General features: G+C 36.6%; 1 protein-coding gene across 8 annotated transcripts in view; it reads left to right on the forward strand.

The window, feature by feature from the left end:
* The window catches only part of WASHC4 (WASH complex subunit 4), a 63623-nt gene that overhangs the window by 23665 nt on the left and 25506 nt on the right, over nucleotides 1-14452 (forward strand). For 7 of the 8 annotated variants that reach the window (XM_036297812.1, XM_036297813.1, XM_036297814.1 and 4 more), the window contains 6 exons: nucleotides 3873-3999; nucleotides 8707-8832; nucleotides 11133-11240; nucleotides 11747-11893; nucleotides 12016-12095; nucleotides 14332-14437. In XM_036297812.1, coding sequence (XP_036153705.1) covers nucleotides 3873-3999; nucleotides 8707-8832; nucleotides 11133-11240; nucleotides 11747-11893; nucleotides 12016-12095; nucleotides 14332-14437 — 694 coding nt within the window. The remainder of the gene's footprint in view (nucleotides 1-3872; nucleotides 4000-8706; nucleotides 8833-11132; nucleotides 11241-11746; nucleotides 11894-12015; nucleotides 12096-14331; nucleotides 14438-14452) is intronic. The other variant, XM_036297815.1, reaches the window with a different exon arrangement.

The raw sequence follows: 14452 nt of genomic DNA on the forward strand, positions 1-14452 counted from the left end.
ATTATCGAGCTCTTAACTATTTAGGGCGTTATGCTAAAGGCTTTATACAGTATCTTACCTAAAACCTGTAACAATCTTCTTATGTGGAAAGTAATAAACATTACAACTAATATTTATTCAGTACTTTTGATAAGCCAGCAACTATTTCAGGAATTTCATATGTATCATCTTTAGTCATCAAAAAACGATATGAGGTAGATATGGTTGTTATTACCATTTTATAGATGAGAAAACTAAAGTACAGAAAGATTAAACTTGCCCAAATTTAAACAACTAGCAGGTGGCAGAACCTGGCAGTCCAGCTCTACAGCATAAGCTATTAACTACTCCTCAGTACTATTTTTATCCCATTTTTCGATAGGAAAAATGAGGCTTAGAGACATGAACTTTGCCAGGTCACACAGCTAAGTACATGTCAGAGAGGGCATGCAAACATACGCCGATCCTACCCTAGAGCCTCTGCGACGGCTAGCGTTGTGTAGGCTGCTCTGAGAGGTAATGTACACTTTCACTGACCTACGTAGGCAGAGTATGATGACCATCAGTCCAAGGTGCTGTGGGAAGTGAGTCTGATAGGTGGGAGGTTGAATAAGTTGACTTTCAAAGACTCCCACATGTTAAGGTTTTATGTTTCTAAATTCTTTGATTTTAAAGATATACAGTCACTATAGAATTCCATGGACCTGAAGGGGAGAGTGCTTTTTTCATTGTCCTTCAGTTCTGTCATAGAAACTCCACTCTAGTGAAACCCATGACAGGGGAGATGGTGGGATCAATATGAGCTTTGTCTAACATTTTAGAAAAACTTGAAGGGGTAACCAATCTGTCCCAGTCATGCTCCAGAGTTGATTATGTAAGTGAGGAAGAAACAGTTGGGGACAGTTTTTTGCCCCTCACTATACAATAGACCCCAACTAGCCAAGTGCACCAGCCACTTCTTGACTGGGGTTCAAGGTTTGTAGGTTGCTGCATCTTGCTTTTCATTCACAATTATTTTGACACTGGGAATACTGACGTTAGAGGATAGAGGTATTAACCTTTGCTTTAAACCAGCGGTTCTCAACCTGTGGGTCACGACCCCTTTGGGGGTCGAATGACCCTTTCACAGGGGTCGCCTAAGACCATTGGAAAACATATATAATTACATACTGTTTTTGTGATTAATCACTATGCTTTAATTATGTTCAATTTGTAACTGAAAATACATTCTGCATATCAGATATTTACATTACAATTCATAACAGTAGCAAAATTACAGTTATGAAGTAGCAACGAAAATAATTTTATGGTTGGGGGTCACCACAACTTGAGGAACTGTATTAAAGGGTCGGGGCATTAGGAAGGTTGAGAAGCTTTAAACTCTGTGTTGACACTGTTTAGTGCTCTATATTGGGGCAGGAGATTTATTTTTTTTCCTGTTTGTACTTTGAAATTAAGCTGATAGTCTGACAGGACCCTTGGCCATTTTTGGACTTTATTTGTCAGTTAACTTTTTAAAGCTTGAAGCAGCTTCATTTGTATATATTTACAGCAGACCAAGATTATCTGGTGTCTGGACGTAGGGGTGACAGACAAACCTCTGCTTTATCCTGCATACTTTGATCTAAAACTGAGTGAATACTGTGTTAGTCTTCTTCTTCATGTTATTGACATGATTGCTGTCTGGGAGAGCTCCATAGTCTAGGCCCCTTTCTTCTGTCTTTGTTCACAACCTTTCTGTTCCCTTCTCTACATTGTATCCCTGCTGAGTCCTGATCATAGTCTCCTCCTCAGAAGTGGAGGTGTTGCCCTAGGACCCCGCTCTTTCTGTGTGTTGCAGACTTTTACACTGACTCACCCACAAGTCAAATAATACACTTTAGCATCATTCTAGGTGAAGCCAAGAGTAGAGTGTTGGTGTCTTTTGTATAATGAAATCCTGTCTCAGTAGAAGTCATTTTTCTCAGATTTGGTGGTGAGGTTTCACCAACTTAAAACACATTTATTATAAATTTTGGAATAATCCCTCTTCAGACTAACAGAATTTTTGAGATTATCAGTTGCTTGGCAGTATGGCTGGCCAACAACCTCTGTGGGATTCTCATCTTAATCAAGTGGGTTTCATCTGTCTCTTGCCCCAAAGTACTGTTCTTTAGCTAATTCTGACTGGCAGTACTCAGACATTTCTCAACCTTATCTAACTAGATGGTTTTTAAAAAGAGTTGGTAAAGTCAGATCTCACAAAGGGGAATTGTTCATTTTTTGCACACTAACTTTTTAAAATTATATTTTAAAGTATAGTTTAAACAGCATGTGTGCTAAAAGTTCCTGTCTTGAATGATTTGAGATGCATTGGTACAGTGCTTTAGTGTTTGTATTCAACCTGCATGTAATTATATTAAGTCTTTCCAGGATGGGAAAGCTTCCTAGATTTGGGATTGAATCTTGACTCACATATTAGTTATATGATTTTGGGCACATAACTTCTGTGTGTCAGTTTCCTCTACTGATCTACTGTAAAATGGAGATCATAATGCCTACCTCATAAGGTTAGTGTGAGGATTGAACTAGTTAATTTGTGTCAGGTGCTTAGAACAGTGGCTGGCGTATGGTAAGCATGCAATAAATACTGGCTTTTATAGTCAGACTAGAGGCCTGGTGTACGACATTCGTGCGCTGTGGGGGGAGGGGGCAGGGGGAGGATCCCTCAGCCCGGCCTACGCCCTCTCACAGTCCGGGACCCCTTGTGGGATATCTGACTGCTGGCTGAGGGGAGCAGGCCTAAGCCAGCAGTTGGACACCCCCTGAGGAGTCCTTAGCACTGCCCAGGAGGCAGGAGAGGCTCCCGCCACCACTGCTGTACTTGCCAGCCATGAGCTGGACTTCTGGCTGAGCGGCGCTCCCCCTGTGGGAGTGCACTGACCACCAGGGGACAGCTCCTGCATTGAGCATCTGCCCCCTGGTGGTCAGTGCGCGTCATAGCGACCGGTCGTTCTGCCGTTTGGTTGGTTTACATATTAGGTTTTATATAGGATTTTGACCATTTCCACTCCCATTCTGGTTCAAGCTGCCATCTTCTGCGTTATCACAGTAGCATCCTAAGTGGTTTTCCTGCTTTTATCATCATTCCCTTTATAGTTTCCTTTCAACATATCGGCCAATGTGTATTGATCCTCTTCAAGGTTAAATCAAGTCACTCTGCTCAGATCCTCTAGTGAGTTTCCACTGAAGTTCTTACTCTTTACAAGGCCTGCCCCACTCTCCACTTTTCCTGCTCCCCCAAGCTCCTACCCCTCTACCTCTCTGATCTCCTCTTGATTTCATTCAGGCTCTCTGTGCTCCACTGACTTCTTTGGTATTACTTGAACATGCCAGACACACTTCCTGTTTTAACATGTTTTTCATTGGTTACTTCACTAGAATTTTTTTCTCAGATATTTGCATAGATTACTCATTCATCTTCAAATCTTGCTTAAAATCATCTTTTCAATGGACCTTCTTTGATCACTGTATTTAAAATTGTACCCACTATCTCAGTCCCTGTCTCGTTTCCCGACTGTATATTTTCTATAGCACATATCATTTGACTTCTTAGAGTTTAATTATTGACTCCTTTATTAAACAGTGCACCTTTTTAGAATGTAAACTTCATGGGGATAGAGATTTTTGCCTATTTTCTTTACTGCTGATTTTTGTTCTCAGCATAGGCTTGTATAGGCATTCAATAAATATTTGTTGAATGAATGAATTATATATAAATATATATATCATTTCTGTATTTTGAAAACAAGAAAGATGAAATGGCTACTTAAGGAAATATTCCAACTAATACAAATAAATGGAAGTAAGTTTTATTTTCTGTGCTGAGTAACCCCAATATTTTCCTTTGTTAGAGATGTACAGTCTTACTACGTCTTTGTGAGCTCATGGATGATGAAAATGGAATCTATTTTATCTAAAGAACAGAGAATGGATAAATTTGCTGAAGACCTCACCAGTAGATGTAATGTTTTTATACAGGTAGTTGCATCCTCTTACTTAGAGTATTTTGGGTCTCATTTATTTGTTAATATAATTCACAGAAGTTACACTTCAAAAAAATTGGAAAGGATAGGATACGTTTGTGTGTGTGTGTGTTTAATTGAAATAGGTTACATTTGGTCTGTTTTATTTATTTTTTGTAATCTAGATTTTCTAATAGGCATTTCAATCTACATTTTCTTTAAAGCGAGACTTTTTTTTTTTTGCTGTATATATGTTTCAATGTGTTGCGTTTACATTATCATTTAGTTCAAAATATTTCATAATTTTTATTGTGATTTTTTTTTGTGTGTGTGTATTTTGCTAATACTCACCCAAGGATATTTTTCCATTGATTTTTAGAGAGAGTGGAAGGGAGGGGAGAGACAGAAAAAGAGACACATCAATTGGTTGCTTCCCATATGAGCTCCAACGAGGGCCAGGGATCAAGCCTGCCACCTAGGTACATGCCCTTGACTGGAATTGAACCCGGGACCCTTCAGTCCATGGGCCAATGCTCTACCGAGCCAAACTGGCTAGAGCTGTGATTTCTTTTTTGATCTGTGGCTATTCGGAAAGAGATTTATTAGTTTCTAAGTATATGAGGGTTTCCTATTTATCTTTTTTATTAATTTTAGCAGTACTAAAATAATTTCCGTATTTTGAAATTTATTGAGGTTTGCATTATGGCCCAGCCTTTGGTAGCTTTGGTAAACATTTCATGGACACTTGAAAAGAATGTGTAATGCATTTGTTGGTTATAGTGTTCTGTATATGTCAAATAGATCATGTTTGTTAATGATTTTGCTACGTAGTCTATCAGTTATGGAGAGAATTGGGGTAGACTCTCCCACTGATGCTGTGGATTTGTCCATTTATCCTTGTAGCTTTGTCAGTTTTTGTTGTATATAGTTTGATACTAAGTAAGTGCATAACTTTGAGAATTGTTTTCCTTGTGAATTAAATTATGAAATGTCCCTTTTTTTTCTCTAGTTGTAGGTCTATTTTGTGTGATTATAACATACCTGTAACAGTTTTCTTTTAGTTAAGGTCTATATCGTATGTCTTTTTTTGTTCTTTTACTTGCAATCTGTTTGGCTCCTGATATTTAATGTGTGTATTTTATAAGCACCATACATTTCCCCCAATCTGATCATATTTATTTTTTCATTAAACTGTTTTCTGTACATGTTATTACTGATGTATTTGAATTTAAAACTATCACCTGACTAGTTGCTTTCTATTTGTCTCATTTCTTCTAGGTCCCTTTTCTTTTTTGCTGTCTTTTGAATTTGAATACTGTTTTTTAAATAGTTACTGTAGAGCAAGCATGTCAAACTCTCGGCCCATGGGCCGCATGCCTCGTTTATTTGGTCCGTATTAGCCTTTGAGTTTGACATGCTTGCTGTAGAGATTTTAAGATGCACGATTTACTCATTCAACTCCAACGTAAAGTAGTAGTTTTACCACTTTTCAGACAGTGTAAGGATTTTAAACCACTTTAATTCTCTTTATCATCCTCTCACTGTGCTGTTGCTCTGTACTTTCTTCCTCTATATATTTTAAACCTCACAAGGTATTATTGCTGCTGTTGCTGTTTTTTATAGTCAGTGTTCATTTAGATTTACCCCAATCAATTTTTTCCCATTCTGTTGATTTTCTTCCTTCCTGCATCTCTTCATCCTTCTATTTATGGAATACCTGTTAGTATTTAATTTAAAATGACTTTTTGTTGATGAGTTAATCATAGTTTTTTGTCTGAATGTCTTAATCTTAAATTTATTTTTGAAGGTAGTTTTGCTACATGTAGAATTTTAGGATGGTGGGAATTCCCCTGCTTCCCCCCCCCCGCCCCAGCTTTTAAAGGAACCATTTTATTGTCTTCTGGCTTCCTTTGTTTTTGTTGAGAAGTCAGCTGTCAGTTTTGTTGCTTTGTTAATATATGTCATTCTTTAATTGCTTGTAAGATTTAGTTTTTGGTTTTTAGTAATATACTTTAATGCGTCTACATGTGGGTTTTTTTGTGGGTGTTTGTGCTGCTTAGGATTTGTAGAGCTTCTGGAATTTGTGGGAAAATTTCAGCCATTAAATTTTCAAATACTTTTCTATTATTTTCACTTTGTTCTAATTTTCCCCCAGCTATGTCTACTTTGTTATTAAGCTCATCTATGGAGTTCTCAATTTTAATCAATTTACTTTTCAGTTTGTTTCTTTTTTGTGTACTTTCCAGTTCTCTTCTGAAATAATTTTGTTTTATTTCCTTCAATGTAGTTGGCATAATTATGTTGAAGCTTTTATCTAATAATTTTATTATCTGGATACAGTATTTCTATTAGCTATTGTTTCTCTTGTTCTTGGATTTGTCTTACCTTTGTATGCCTGGTTATTTTATAGTGTTACACATTATGTATGAAAAACTATAGATATAATTTCAGTATCTGGATATTGTTTTTATTCCTCCAGAGAGGACAACTAGTCACACAGGTCATCTCAACCCAGTCATGCATTGAGATGATTTGAAGTGGGACCTATGATGACTGTTTTTGTTTGTTTGTTTGTTTATTTTTCCCCCCAGTTCACTGCATCCTTTTAGGGGTAGTTTTTCAAGATCCCAACCCAGAGTCTAGTGGTTTACTGGGATACTCTCCACTCCTATGGGCCATGAACTCCTACTTTTATTCTCTTTCCCTTCCTGTGAGATGTTGAAAGATATGTTTGGCTTCTGTCTTTATTTTCCTCTTTTGGAATGTGCAGAAGCCACTAAGGCAGTGATTTTCAAGCTTTCTCATCTTATGGCACCCATTAATTAATTACTAAAATTCTGTGGCATACCAAAAAAATATATTGCCGATCCAACAAAAAAATAGATATAATTTTTGATTTATTCACACTGGATGGCTATTGCTGTGTTGACTGTTGTCATTTTTTTATTTGACAATCTAAGGGAAAAGAGGTCAGTGCCCCTGACCAAATAAGTATTGCATGTTTTAAAAATTCTTATGACACTCTGGTTGAAAATTGCTGCTCTAAGGGAAAGTAGCCTCCATCGCCAAGCTCAGTTCTCTCTTTATTCTCCCAGATCTTGGTCTTACATTTCCTTTTTTCTTGATAGCTTTAATGCCTTCCAAGAAGTTTTTAAAAATATTTTTCCTGGATTTTCTAGTTGTCAGTGGGAAAGTTGGTCCAAATTATTTATTCTGCTGTTAACAGAAACCAGACCCATGACATCTCCCTCCCCATTTATACTTTTAAAATACTATACATCATATATATACATATATACATACACACACACATACTAGAGGCCCAGTGCATGAATTCATAATTTGTGCATGGGTGGGGCTCGGCCAGCCCACCCCAAAGGGGCCCACCAGGCCAGCCAGGGAAAGGGGCCGCGGGCAGTTGGCTGGCCAGCCCCACCCCCTATCGAGGTGTTGGTGGCCGATCGGAGCCCAGATCAGGCTGGTTGGCTGCCATAGTGCATGTCATAGCCACCGGTCATTCTGGTCTTTCTGCCGTTCTGGTCGCTGGGCTTTTATATATATAGATCCTTCACAAATTATTGACCATCTATCTGGGAGTGGTGTGATATCAGCCCATGAATTCTGTATCCTCTTTACCCCCCAAAAGATAACCCCCCCTTTTTCTCCCTGCCTCATTTCTTAATTCTCTTAATTTAGCACCTCTTTTTACCAACAAGCTATTATTGGTTCAGAGAAACCCCCACCCCACATTGAGTGTCACTCCTTTAGTGAGCCACTGTTACTGATGGGAGAGTACTTGATCTCTCACATATGGTAGGGCAGGAGACAGAGGTTCAGAATCACTGGCATATAGCTGCAGCTGAGCTCCATGGACATGTCCACAGTAGTATAGTTTAGGTTCATCTCTAACCTGTAAGTGTATCTTTTTTAGTCCTTTATAAACTCAAAGAGTCTCCATTATTATCTTTGTGTTTCTGTGTCCTTTTTGGGTCTAAATGTAAATATTTGTCCCATTTTCTTATGCCCTACTGTTTCCCTGGATTTATTAGCACTATTTTTTTTTTTTTTAACCTCAAAAGACCCATGTGCTTCCTTCATGAATAGAAGGGTAGGCAAGAGTTTGTTCTTACTGGGCTGGGAGGAGAGAAAGTCCTGATTAGCACCAGCGTAGGCAGGGAACATGGTAGCAGGTGGACTGTGAGTGTTGGCCCAGGTGAAAAGGAAAGGGGGCAGTGGTTTCAAACTGAGAAATACATTTGTATTTCTTTATTGGCCAGAGAGCATTTTGAAATTCCTAGTTCTTTAGGGTCCTCAGCTCTTGTCTTAAGCTTCAGGCAGATAGGAGCCTTTATCTTCTTGTGTGGCAGATAAGGTATGAGTGAAGAGGTATCTTCCTGACATTATAATAATTTTTCTGCAGTTTGTGTTTTTTTTTTTTTTAATGTAAGGATTCTTTTAACTGTGATTATATACTATAATTTCAGCAGTACTAAATTTCTGGCATGTGATAGATTAAAAAATCTTCTAAGGGCCGCTTGAAACTTAACCACAATGTATAACATTGTGGGGGGGGGAAGAGTATTTAGAAGTAAGAGGTGACTTTAAAATGACATTAAGAAATATTAATTATTGGTAAATTGATGAATAATTATTACATAGAGATTGAAATTGTGAAGAAATGAAATATTTTTATGTGATTATAATCAATGTTTTATTTTTATAGGGCTTCTTATATGCATATAGTATTAGTAATATTATTAAAACCACAATGAATCTCTACATGTCCATGCAAAAGCCAATGACCAAAACCTCAGTTAAGGCATTATGCAGGCTTGTTGAACTTCTCAAGGTAGGTTTTAGATTATTTTACCTTGCCATTATAATTTAGAAATGACCCCGGGCTTAAATTATGATGATCCTCTAAAATTTGACATTCTGATTATATGAGAATAACAAGTTATGGGAAAAATGTACTTATCTCTTAGTTGGATAAAGGAATTAGCCACTGAAATAAATTTATGATTAACATTCTAACCCTAACCGGTTTGGCTCAGTGCATAGAGCATCGGCCTGAGGACTCAAGGGTCCCAGGTTTGATTCCGGTCAAGGGCATGTGCCTTGGTTGCGGGCATATCCCCAGTGGGGAGTGTGCAGGAGGCAGCTGATCAATGTTTCTCTCACATTGATGTTTCTGGCTCTCTATCCCTCTCCCTTCCTCTCTGTAAACATTCAATAAAATATATTAAAATAAAACAAAAAACAAACAAACAAAAAAACATTCTGTGAATGGCCAATATATTGAAACTACATTAAAATTTCACATGTAATGAGACAGAAAAGAAAGAAAATGAAAAGGTTAGCCTAAGTATTAGTAAGGATTTACTTTTGGAAGTTTAAGTATGTTGTATGAGTTAAAAAAATAATACCCATGGAGCATTATCCATTATTTTGTGCTGTTCAAATGCACATGAGGATAGTAAACATGTGGCTGTTTATTTTGTAATTTAGAGGAAGTGCTGTAATCTTCTGATTTGAATAGTTGTCTAGTAGTATTTATAGGAGTGGTCAAATAAATTAAGAACCAGAGTATACTTCTGAAAATATGGTGAAGTATTTCTTAGCTTACTCTATATAATTCAAAATAAAAGCCCCTTTAAGCAGAAGAGTCTACATAACCTCTTTTAAAAATTGAAATTAAGAGATACTTGTAAATTTCTGCTAGTAATGCTTTTAGGTTAGCTTAGGACAGTGATGGCGAACCTTTTGAGCTCGGCGTGTCAGCATTTTGAAAAACCCTAACTTAACTCTGGTGCCGTGTCACATACAGAAATTTTTTGATATTTGCAACCATAGTAAAACAAAGACTTATATTTTTGATATTTATTTTATATATTTAAATGCCATTTAACAAAGAAAAATCAACCAAAAAATGAGTTCACGTGTCACCTCTGACACGCGTGTCATAGGTTCGCCATCACTGGCTTAGGAAAAAGATTTGTTTTGGAAATTGTGCCTTTGGATTTTTAGTTTTTTTCCCTAAGGAAATGTTACCAGCTATATTTAATTTTTAAGAAATATAAATACAGAAGTGTATATCAGCTAATTAAAAATAATAAATACTAAAAAACTATCACCACAATTAAGAAATAGAATACTAGTATTACTTATATTTTCAAACCCCCCTGTGTTATCTCTCCTGATTGCATCTTATCCTGTCCCCTCAGGAAACTGTTGTCCTGAATTTTATGCTTATCATTCCCTTGTTTGTGTTTTTAGTTTACCACATAAGGATGAATCTATAGACCATTCATTGTTCAGTTATATATGTTTTTGAAGTTTATATTAATGGAGTAATTCTTCATGTATTCTTTGACTTACCTTTTTTTTACTCAAAATTTTGTATTTGAACTTGTCCGTATTGAGATGAATGGCTGTAGTTCTGACCTTTCCATTGCTGTGCAGCTTTCCTGTGGATGAATTTTCGGGTTGCTGTCATTTTTGTATATGTCTTTTGGTGTACTTGTGCCAAGAGTTTTTCTGAGGTATTTTATAGGATTGGATTGTGTTATGTACATTGTCAACTTTCCAAGATGATGCCAAATTATTTTCCAAAGTAGTTATATCACTTTACATACCTCCCACAATATATTAGACTTCCCATTGTTCCCCAACTGACCAATTGGTATTATAAGGCTTATTTGTTTTTGACAAATAAGTATATATAAATGGTTTTGATTATGACTTTAATGTTTATTTTTCTGATTATTAATGATAGTATCTTTTCAAAATTTAGTATCTGTTTCTTTTGTGTAAAATCTGTTCATGTCTTTCGTTCATTTTTATATTGAATTATGTCTTTAAAAATATTTCATGCACTTGGGGTCTTTAATATTCTAACTGCTAATCCCTTGTGTGTGGTAAATATTTTCTCACACTTTGGCTTGCCTTTTTATTTTCTTTATAGTGGTTTTTAATGAACAGAAATTTTTAATTGTATAATACTTGAATTTACCAACCTTACCCTTTATGGTAGTGCTTTTTGCATCTCATTTATAAGTTCTTTACCTAGCCCCAGGTAATAAAATATTCTGTAATTTTGCCTAAAAGTTTTAAGTTAATTTTTTCAAAATTACTTCTGGTCTTTTTTAGGCCATAGAGCATATGTTCTACAGGAGAAGCATGGTTGTAGCTGATTCAGTTTCACATATAACACAGCACCTTCAACATCAGGCTCTTAATTCCATTTCTGTGGCCAAGGTATGAAAGTTGTTATATATTCAGCATAATTAGCCGTTTAGTTTATTTTTCTGTTGCTTTGTATGTGTTCTCTGGTTCAGCCTGTTACTCCATTCCTTCAAACATAATATTCTTGTTTATTTATCTCCACAGTATTTTGTGATTTTTACTAGAGTGCTCAGGGTTATCTTTCTCCGAACTTGTAGCATGTAATAAACACATTAAAAAATGATATTGTATGTAGTTTTAAATTATGGTGTATCTTTTTAAAAGAAAATATTTCCTTATTAAATTAATAATGGAAATCTTAAAGTGTGTCTGATATAGATTTGCTGTCTCTAACAGTGCTAATCAATAATGTTGCAGGAGTAATAAAGCACACAGTAGTGTCAGAAGATGCGCAACAGGGAAAGTATTGTTGAAGCTCTCTTAAAGTGAATCATGGAAAAGATTATTGAGAAGATGTTCTTCGAGTCTTTTGTTATTGCCTCAGAAATAAAGCTAATATGTCCTGTTTTCTCTTTAAGAAAAGAGTAATTTCTGACAAAAAATATAGCGAACAGCGTCTTGATGTGCTCTCTGCTTTAGTTTTGGCTGAAAACACTCTAAATGGACCAAGCACAAAGCAAAGACGCCTTATTGTTTCTTTGGCACTCAGTGTTGGCACACAATTGGTAAGTGTATTGCTATTAGTTATGTAATAAAAATAAGACCTGAGATTTCATAATTTTCTTCTCATTGACCCTGTTTTTACTTTGACTGCAACTTCTCTGCCTTTTTTTCTCTTCCCTGATAGAAAACATTTAAAGATGAAGAACTCTTTCCACTTCAAGTAGTCTTGAAAAAGCTGGATCTTATCAGTGAACTTAGAGAAAGGTAAGTAGGGATTTATAATGATACTCGAAAGGTGGGTTAATGCCCTGGCCTGTGTAGCTTGGTTGAGTGTCATTCTGTGCACCAAAAGGTTGCCAGTTTGATTGCTGGTCAAGGCACATGCCTGGGGGCATGCTGGAGGCAGCAGATCGTTTCTCACTCACATCTGTTTCTCTCTCTCTTTCTTTCAAAAAAATAATATATAAAAGGCTAATATGCTAAGTGTCCTTCCCTCTGTCCAGGTAATGATGTCATGTAGCAACGCCCGGCTTCCTCTCCCTAGTGACAACTAGCCTCCTTGCAGTTTCTTCAGCCCAGGACCACCACTTGCTTTATAGCCAGCTGCAAACACTTTACACTGTAACCAAGTTTCTGTGAAGTGTTTTCCTGAGCCTCATCTCATTTGATCCTCATGGAAGTCCTGGAATAGGTAGATAGGAGACTTGGTAGAATCCTATTTTCTTTTCATTAGCTGGAAAACAGATTTAGAAAGCTTAGAAACTTGACCCGACTTAAAGGAAGTAAGAAAATGACTTCGGGTTTTCTCACTGCGCAGAATATAGTCAAACACTGCTGCAGTTAAATATTTTACTCTTTGTTCTCCCTGTGTGATCTATAATAATAATCTGCTTCATGTTGATATTTACTGCTGTGTTGCTGACAATTACCTGAAAGAGAAGTTGGGACGCTTCACTGGACTGGAAAACGTTTACCTAAGTCAGAAAGCAGGTCTGATTAAGCAAATTTGTTCTATATCTATACAAGGCTAAGTTGACTCGCACATGCGCGATACATAAAAAGCTCTTGCTAGCTCCAATCGCACCTGTGTGTTTTGATCTGTCATTGTTGATTGTGAATTTGGTTGACACTACTATTATAGAGAAAGGGTGAGTAGCGATATTAAAATATTTCTTCTAATTAGTTTCCTTTCAGTGTGCATGAATTCATGCACTGGGCTACTGGTCTAATCTAATAAAAGACAAAATGAATAATTGACTGTACCTTTGCTACGCTTCCCATTGGCTAATCAGGGCGATATGCAAATTAACTGCCAAGAAAGATGGCGGTTAACCACCAACAAAGATGGCAGTTAATTTGCATACATAGGCACAATGATGGGAGGCAAAAGGGGAAGGACAGAAGAACGGTGATCAGAAACCCAGGCGGGGGCTAATGGAGACATCAGTTGTCTTCTTAGCATAGCAAGAGGAGAAATGTAACCCAGATAGACCATTAGTTCCTCTCTGCAATTTCTTGAGCATGACTAGAATTAGACTGTTACCAGGAATCATGTTTCTTTAGCTTTGCTCCTATAGTAAGGATATAGCTCCTGGAAGAACTCACAGGAGACCACATGTTATAGCCGTGAAAGCATTTGGAGGACCCTGATGCTCATTGTGATTGTTGTGATGGTATCTCCAGTGGACATTTAAAATTGTTGCTTTTTCCTAAGGCTTCATCTGTTTATGAGAGACTTAGAAATCCACGTCAAATTTCTGTAATTTTATTTTGAGATCTGAATTTGAATTACATTGTTGGTAGCCAGTCATTAAGATGAATTAATTTTGGGAAGGCTTGTTTTGTAACTCCTGTGACGTTATTTATTTATTTTTAACTAAAGAGTAAGCAGTTTTCTTAAAGGGAAAACGAGTTTTCTGCATTTTAATTCCCAGCCAAATTAAGGTTACAGCACAATTTCTATTTAATGTTCTGAGAAGCTGAAATTTTTGTAGTTAGTTGCATTTAACAGCCCATCCCTGGAAGAAATACTGAATCGGCTTCTTTTTAAGGTATTTAATGATCATTTTGATGCCCCATAAGGTCAGAACTAGTCAGTTGCAAAGATTGTAGACATATTAACTGTAACTGGTTTTTGTTTTTCTTTTGGTCACAGTTTTTAAAAAGGCTTTGCTGTTCAGTTTTGAGACAGGTAAAAAGTGCATGTGATTCAAGTATTGAAAGTGTAGGCATATCAGGTGACATTGAAAATGTATTTTAAAATCTTCTATTTAAGTTATTTTGTTTTTCATATAGTCTTTAAAACTAAATCATGTGTGCAGAATTCTGAAACTGTCAGGTATTAGAGTATTTTGTTACCCTTGTTCAATTTGAAACATTTTGTGGCTTTTCCGTACTAATTTTGGATTAAGTGATATTGGGGGACACCAAAATGAGTAAGGAGTTAGTTTTGGGGGAGTACTTCAATTTTGGTACCACTAATTACTCCTTTACATTGTAGAGTGCAAGCACAGTGTGACTGTTGTTTTTTATACTGGCATCGAGCTGTCTTCCCAATTTATTTAGATGACGTATATGAAAATGCCGTTGACGCAGCCAGATTACATGTAAGTAAAGGATAA

This window comes from Myotis myotis, unplaced genomic scaffold, assembly GCF_014108235.1.
Source record: "Myotis myotis isolate mMyoMyo1 unplaced genomic scaffold, mMyoMyo1.p scaffold_m19_p_3, whole genome shotgun sequence".
NCBI classification, from domain to species: Eukaryota; Metazoa; Chordata; class Mammalia; order Chiroptera; family Vespertilionidae; genus Myotis; species Myotis myotis.